The sequence below is a fragment of the Leptonychotes weddellii genome, chromosome 12 (assembly GCF_054177405.1).
Source record: "Leptonychotes weddellii isolate Sample4059 chromosome 12, ASM5417740v2, whole genome shotgun sequence".
Taxonomy (NCBI): Eukaryota; Metazoa; Chordata; class Mammalia; order Carnivora; family Phocidae; genus Leptonychotes; species Leptonychotes weddellii.
The window spans coordinates 10,172,749-10,179,893 of record NC_138380.1 but is presented as its reverse complement, the minus strand read 5'-3'; the positions used below and the strand labels follow the sequence as shown (position 1 = coordinate 10,179,893).

General features: G+C 48.7%; 1 protein-coding gene across 1 annotated transcript; it reads right to left on the bottom strand.

Moving 5' to 3' along the window:
* Window positions 1–2,579: 2,579 nt before the first annotated feature.
* On the bottom strand, window positions 2,580–3,548 carry LOC102729695 (olfactory receptor 10AC1-like). The gene has a single exon (XM_006747896.2). It carries the CDS (start codon window positions 3,546–3,548, stop codon window positions 2,580–2,582), a length of 969 nt encoding a protein of 322 aa, XP_006747959.2.
* Between the last annotated feature and the right edge of the window lie 3,597 nt (window positions 3,549–7,145).

Genomic DNA, 7,145 nt, shown 5'->3' with positions numbered 1-7,145 from the left:
GTTAGATCTACCTTCTAAATATTTCTCCACCCTGTTCACTTCCCTCCATTTCCAGTACCACTTGCCTGAAATGGGCCAACATTATCTCCAACCCAACATTATCTCCTACCCAACATTATCTCCTACCCAAGCTTCCTAGCAAATATACTTTTTGTCATGTCCTTCCCCAGTTCCTTCTTAACACACTAGTCAGTGTTCAGATTGGAACATATCACTCCCCTGCTTGAACATCTTTAATGGCTTTTCCTTCTTTTCCTCCTCCTTGCACACCCTCCCTTCTCTTTTTTCCTTTTTCTCCTCTTTTTTCTTAGAATGAAGCCCAAACTCTTTAATTTGACTTGCAAGCCTTGTGTGCTCTGGTGCTTATTTGTACCTCTAGCATAATCTCTTAATACTTGAAATACACAGCCCACCCACCCCCCATCCCCACCAATTCGAATCAGTCCCATTAACAAGCTCCTGGAATGTATAATGGTCTCTTTTGACTTGGTGCATTTGCGCATGCTTTTCCTCTGCCTGGATGCTCCTTTCCCAGCTGTCTTTGTTTGGCTCGGCTATCCCTGCTTGCACTTATGTCCTAACACATCACTTCATCATAAACTTTTACTGATGCCCCTACTACCCCAACTCTAGGCTAATTGCTTTCCACAGGGTCTTGTATTTTTCCCATCGTGGTACCTGTCACATAATGATGCAATGCCTATTTATTTGCCTGAGTCCCCTAGTAGATTTCAAATTACACATGGGCTTCATCTTCATTCCTTCAATAATTTGGGTTGAGGTGCTAGAAATACTTGGCATTTTGATCACAGTTGAATCCTTAACTGTCAAGTTCTTGGCATGGAACCATCACTCAATAAACAGCTATTTATTGCGCATATGGATGAATGAATAACTTCTGGGATTTTCCCAGTGTAACTAACATCTGTACTTAAGGTTTTGTGCCAGTTTATCCCCTTTAATATGCCAAGATATACGAATGTAACATTGTTTAGAAACAGTCACATCAAGGGACTTTATCTTCTCTGTTGGTTTTACATGACAATGTGGATTAGTAATTCTTTAGTAATTAGTGTTAAAGTAGTAATTCTTCCTTTCAATGTCTCCTCCCTGTTTCTTTGACAGCAATATTTCCTCCAAGCTACTGGTGGATTAAAGTTCCTTGGTGCATTTCTACTCTTGTACACAGGCGTACGCTGGACCCGCACATGCAGAGCTCACTCTAGTTCCTCTTTACTCCCGAGCTATTGGTGAGGAGACAGTTTTTAGCCAAGTGGGCTCAGGCCTTTATCTAGGTGATGGAGGGTAAGAAGTCCCTATGATTCACTGAGCAGGCCCCCAAAGAGGTTTTTTTTTTTTTAAGTAATGATTGTTTCTGTATAAAAGTAATATCCATTGAGAATGATTAGGAGAAATCTGGAAGATATACAATCAAGAAAATAAAAATCACCCATAATCTCATCACATAGAGAGCGATTATTAACATTTTGGTGAGTGACATCACCAGCTCCATGGTCTCAGTGGCCATCTGTGAACCCAAGTCTACCCTCCTCTGGAGCCTGTGTTCTGGATTACTGGATCTGCCTCAATCAGCATCTTCACCAGTTGGTCCTGACAGCATTTCAGCTCCACAGGTTCAACACAGAAGCTTCCATCACCACCCTCCCAACTTGCTCCTGCTCCCATGTTCTCTTTTTCAGCAAATGGCACCACCATGCACCCAGTGGCCCAGATTAGAAATGCTCCTTAACTCCCCTTTCTTTCACGCCTCCATATCCAGTCAAGGTTCTGCAGTTTTCACTTCCTGCATATCTCTTGACTCCATGTCCCTAATCCCCTGGGTCAGTCCTCTGGTGCAGACTCCATCACCTTGTCCAGACTCCATCAGCTTTCTCCTGGAATAGGGCAGCAGCTCCCCAGACAGGCCTCCACGTGCCTGGATGGCCAGAGTGACAACACAGGAACAGCAAGTCATCAGATCACTCGGGAAATTCACATCCTTCCGCTGTTTACAGGGTCCTTCCTCCCAGTGTCCCAGCCCCTGTTGGACCCTTTGCTGCTTGGACCATTCTTCACCCTCCGTTTCTGATTGACCTCTACTCAACTTACAGTTCTCCTTAGTCATCTTTGTTTTTCCAAGAAGTTTTCCTGACTCCCCTCTCCTCTCAAAAAGTCTAGCACCGAAACTCCTTCTCAGGAACCACTCCATCCATCGCCTCTTCACCCCTCACATTTGTCCGTCCGCTCCCATCCGTGAGCCCTTGCGGCCATGAGTCGTGCCTTCTTGATCACCGTAGGCCCATCAGCCTGCGCGGGCTCGGGTGCATGGGGAGAACCAGCAAGCACTGATGGGGCCACTGTCTGCAGGTCTAGGGTTCTGTACCCCGCTGTCTTTGGCCATCGCTCAAAGGAGGGGTGGAGGATGGAGCACCTGCCGTGGACACTTTTCCAGGTTCTCTTTCCCGAATCCAGTCCTTGAGTCCCCCCTGGTGGCGTTCCTGACACAGACGCCTCCCGACCGCGAAAGCTTTAGGGAGCGGGAGCAGAGCTGCCCCCTCTGGCCTGGTGCCTGCCTGCCGTCAGGGCTCATCACACAGACCTTGGCCCTGCCGCCCCCGCCCCCGCCCCCTGCGGATGGCGGCGGTGATCTCGCGGTTGCGCAGGCTGTAGATGAGCGGGTACAGCAGCGGCGTGACGTTGGTGTAGACAAGTGCGAGCATGCGGTCCCGCCGCGGGGAGTAGCTGGACTTGGGCCTCACATACATGAAGGTGGCACAGCCGTAGTGCAGGAAGGTGACGGCCAGGTGTGAGGCGCAGGTGGAGGCGGCCTTGCGCCGGCCCCCGGGGGAGCGCAGGCGGCGCAGGGCGGCGGCGATGGCCCCGTAGGAGGACAGGATGAGCAGCGAGGGCAGCAGCAGCAGCCCCAGGCAGGCGCCCAGCAGGGGAAGCTGGTCGGCGTAGCTCCGCGTGCAAGCCAGGTCCAACAGCGCCGTGATGTCGCAGAAGAAATGCGCCAGCAGGCGGGAGCCGCAGAAGGGCAGGCGGAAGACGGCCACCGTGAGCCCCACGGACACCGCCATTCCCCCGAGGCAGCAGGCCAGGGCCAGCCTCGCGCACAGCCCTGGGGTCACCACTGCGGTGTAGCGCAGCGGGTGGCAGATGGCCACATAGCGATCATAGGCCATGGTGGCCAGCAGGAAGCACTCGGCGCCACCCAGCGCCACGAACATCTGCATCTGAAGGGCGCAGCCCAGAAAGGAGATGGGGCTGCCCCTGCCGAGGCCTGGCGCGGCCAGGTCGGCCAGGGAGCGGGGCACCACCACCAGAGTGTAACAGAGCTGGATGGCGGACAGCTGGCCCAGGAAGAACAGCATGGGCGGCCGGCTGGGCACTGAGGCCACGGCCACCAGGATGAGCACGTTCCCGCCCAGGGTGGCCAGGTGCACGGCCAGCAGCAGCAAGAAGAGCACCGGCCTCAGGTGTGGGAACTCAGAGAAGCCCTGAAGGAGAAAGCCACAAGGCAGGGTGGCGTTTCCTGGGCTGTCCATGCACTGGCCGGCCCAGAGGCACCTGTAGGAAAGAAATGGGGAAAGGGAGAGCTTGTGGGTATAGCTCCTCTGCCCCAGTGGTTGAGAAAGTGCTAGATGGAATTTAAAGGGTAGGAGGGAGTAGTGGCTGCAGAGAGGGGGGTAGGGTTCCCGGGTGCATTACCAGCCTCCCCTGCCCCTTGTTGGTGTTTTATTAACTTGGATAGTTTTGCCTGCCTCCTGGACTGGACTTCTCAACGTGCTTTTTCCAAAGAAGCCTTAATTTTAGGCCCTTTCCTTTCAACCTATCTCTCCTGACCTCCACCTGCAAAGGATTCCCTGCCTTCAGACCCTAGTTATTATTTGGTGGGTCTTGTATTGCCAGGAGTATTATGCTGCTCTCAGCCTTAGCTCCTCAAGGCAGGGAATGTGTCTTTATGCCCTGCTTCTATTTTCTCCTGCCTGCCGTTTGAGTTGCTTTCTGTGGTGTGTCACAGAATCGCAAAAACAAGATACAGATACAGATGAAGAAGACCTTGGCGGTAATCTCATACAATCTCATAATTTTAAAAAGGAAAATAAAGCTGGTGGGATGTGTGTAGGGGAGGCTTAACCACTCACAGAAAGCTAGGAACAGAATCTGCTTTCCTGAGGCTGAATCCAGAACTTCCCATGATCCCTAAGTAGCCATAAAAAAGGGTCACTGAGATCAGTTGTTAATCCACATTGATTTAGCCTTAAATAGAGACGTCTGTTCCAGGTGCTGAAGCAGACACTTAGGCAGCAGGGAGAGTAGTGGGAAGGCCTCTCTGGGTGCATCAGGAACAAAATGTCCCTAACCTTTTTATTAACCCTCTGTCAACGTGAGAAAAAGTGATGTGTATCTGTTCTAACTCGCCTTTCAGAGTTAGCAGTACATTCCAAATTTGCTGACTGAGCACAATTTCTTTCTCAGCGTTGCCCGGTGACTCATTTGCAGGCAACATTTGGAAAACTTTGACAGCATGTAGGTTGGCTGCAATTGTTGCAAATCTTTGCAGTGAGGAACATGAGGTGATAAGGACTTTAGGCGAACTGCAGGAGGGTGTTTGATTTTCCAGTAGCTATTAATGGCATCTCTTTTTATTAACTTTAATTGTAAGCTCAACTATTATTTCCTCTTAGTGCCTCTGAGTCACTGTTGATGACTGATGTTGGAAGTGGAATTTGTGCATGGTTGTTATACCACAGAACACAACAGCAATAAAGCCGGGTTAAGGACAACGGGTAAATCAGTGGAAGAACTGGATTTTTGCTATCTAAGGCTCCTTTTTGAGAAGAGAATGTTGGTGGTTTATATTTATCAGTATCACTCCATGTTCTTTCTTGTCATCTGAGGGGAGCACCTTCAAACACGAGGGTGGGGTCTTTTAGAGGAGGAGTGGGGTGGGGTTTGGCATGGGTGGTAAGAGGGGAGTCACTTCCCATCTGTTTTAGAGCCCTTACATTTGTTGTTGTTTGTTTGTTTGTTTTGGCTGGTATTTATCTGTTGAGCCAATTTAACAAACCTGTGTTGAGTGCCTCTTCCTTGCCGAGTGTCGAGTGTCTTAGCTGTATGTGGGGACAAGAGGGAGAAGCCTGGCTGCCCTGGAGACTCAGGTAGGCTGAAACTGTGGAAGTACCCACCGTGGTCCTCTTCACTCTGCCTCGGCTTGCCGTTCTCTACTTCTTTCTTTTCATCTCCTTAAAGAAGCAGGGAGGGGGGCAGAGAGGCAGAAGCAATCCTGTTCTTTTTCCTTGTGTTCGCACTGTGCAGAAATGATAAGAAAGTTTGGGCGGGGACGCCAGTAACTACAAGCTCAAGGTGCGTCATGTTTTACAAACAAGGCTGTGGAAAGCAAGCCAGGTAGGTTGATCCAATCAAATGTAGACTGAGGAATGTTTCTACTTAGTTTGGTGTATTCAGGAGCATTTATCATAAACCCTAAGAATGTATGTTAGAAATGTCTTTTACTGGGGGGCGGGTGGCAGGATGGGGGGCAGGGCAGAGACACTTTTCAAACTCAATGATTTGATTGAAAATCCAGCTCCACCCTAGTAGAAGCTGCAGAGGGAAAACACTACAAGGCCTGCCTGAGCCACCTTTCTCCCCAGGGGCAGAAGGGCAGATAATTCTCATTTCCGGGTGATTAATAACACTGGCAATAACAGCTACACTTAAGAGACTGGTAGGTCCTTGCTCAGAAGGACTTTACACATTGAACTCACTTAATCCTAGTGACTCTTAGTATACTCATGATGAGGTAGGTAGACTCTTAGTCTCCCCATCTTACCAACAAGGAAATTGAGGCCTAAAGGAATTAAATGTCATGTAGCTGGTTAGTGCTAACGGCAGGTTTTATACTCAAGCAACCTAGCCTCTCATAGTTCATGGTCATATCCACTACACAGTCTTCCGTATTTATACCTCTCCTAAAAAATCCTCTCCACGTAAGACACACCCTACCCCTTTCCCCATATCTTCCACTGTCCCTTGCCCAGAAATTGCTTACACTCTTCTAGGCATTTCTGTCCTCAGATTTCCCTTTGCTGACATTTCTCTTGAGGACATGTAGATGTGAGCAGTAATACAGATAACCTCAGATAGCAAATCTAAAAATAATTTCTCCTTAGCTTTGACATTCATCACTGGTATTGTTACTGTTCTGGCAGATCTGCCTTCCTAATTGTGTAAGGCCCCATGGAGCACCCACAGACTCATGGCTGGCTGGTGGCCCAGGACATCTGGATGTGGCTGGAAGCCTCACTGGGCTGGGGTTACAGATCTGGGATTTGATTTTTGCTGTGCAGAATAATGAAAATGATCTGTAATAATGATGTTTTGAAGTCATTTTAATAGTCAATCAAAGCACGTCTAAAAAGAGGTTGGCCAGTGAGAGATTTGAGAGGCAGACAGGTCAGGCCCCTCTGGGTTGTAAATATTCCATAAGAACTGGAATAGAGCTTAGAGGTCAAAGGTCCAGATCCTCCTGTTATAGCCAGCGAGGCCCAGAGAGGTCACATAACCAGCCTGGGGTCTCACTGCTGTCTGTAGCAGAGCAAGACCAGAGCTCAGGTCTCACAACTCCTGGTTGATGGTTCTATTTCTGCCAGAATTGTCTTTCAGAGCAGACCCGAGCCCACTGATCTAGTATTATTGTTTACAAAAGCACCAAAAGAGAGGTCACAGAAAAATTAGATCGTTGTCTCCCAGGGACTTAAATATAGAAGATTATAAATATGCATGAATTTCCCTAATTTGACTTAATAATCTATCATGGGCCTCCGGTCTATGAATTGATACAAATTGTTCTGCAATGTATTTTCTTCCAGTGCTTCCTTATAGGAAAAATACATACTATATATTCAAAAGTTGGGGTTTTTTTTTCCTTTTTAAAGTCCTCTGTGAAGTAGGAAAAGTGTGTGTGTGTGTGTGTGTGTCCCGTGTCGTTCCCCCCCACCCCCCATGTAAAATTTTGCTTTGTTATTTGCTGAGTTTGACTTGGGATGGGGACCAGTCACTTAACACTTCCAAAGGCTTGCCTCCTCACTGTCAGCTGGGGTTAACAAAGGAGAGGCATTGTGCGGATTCCCAGATAG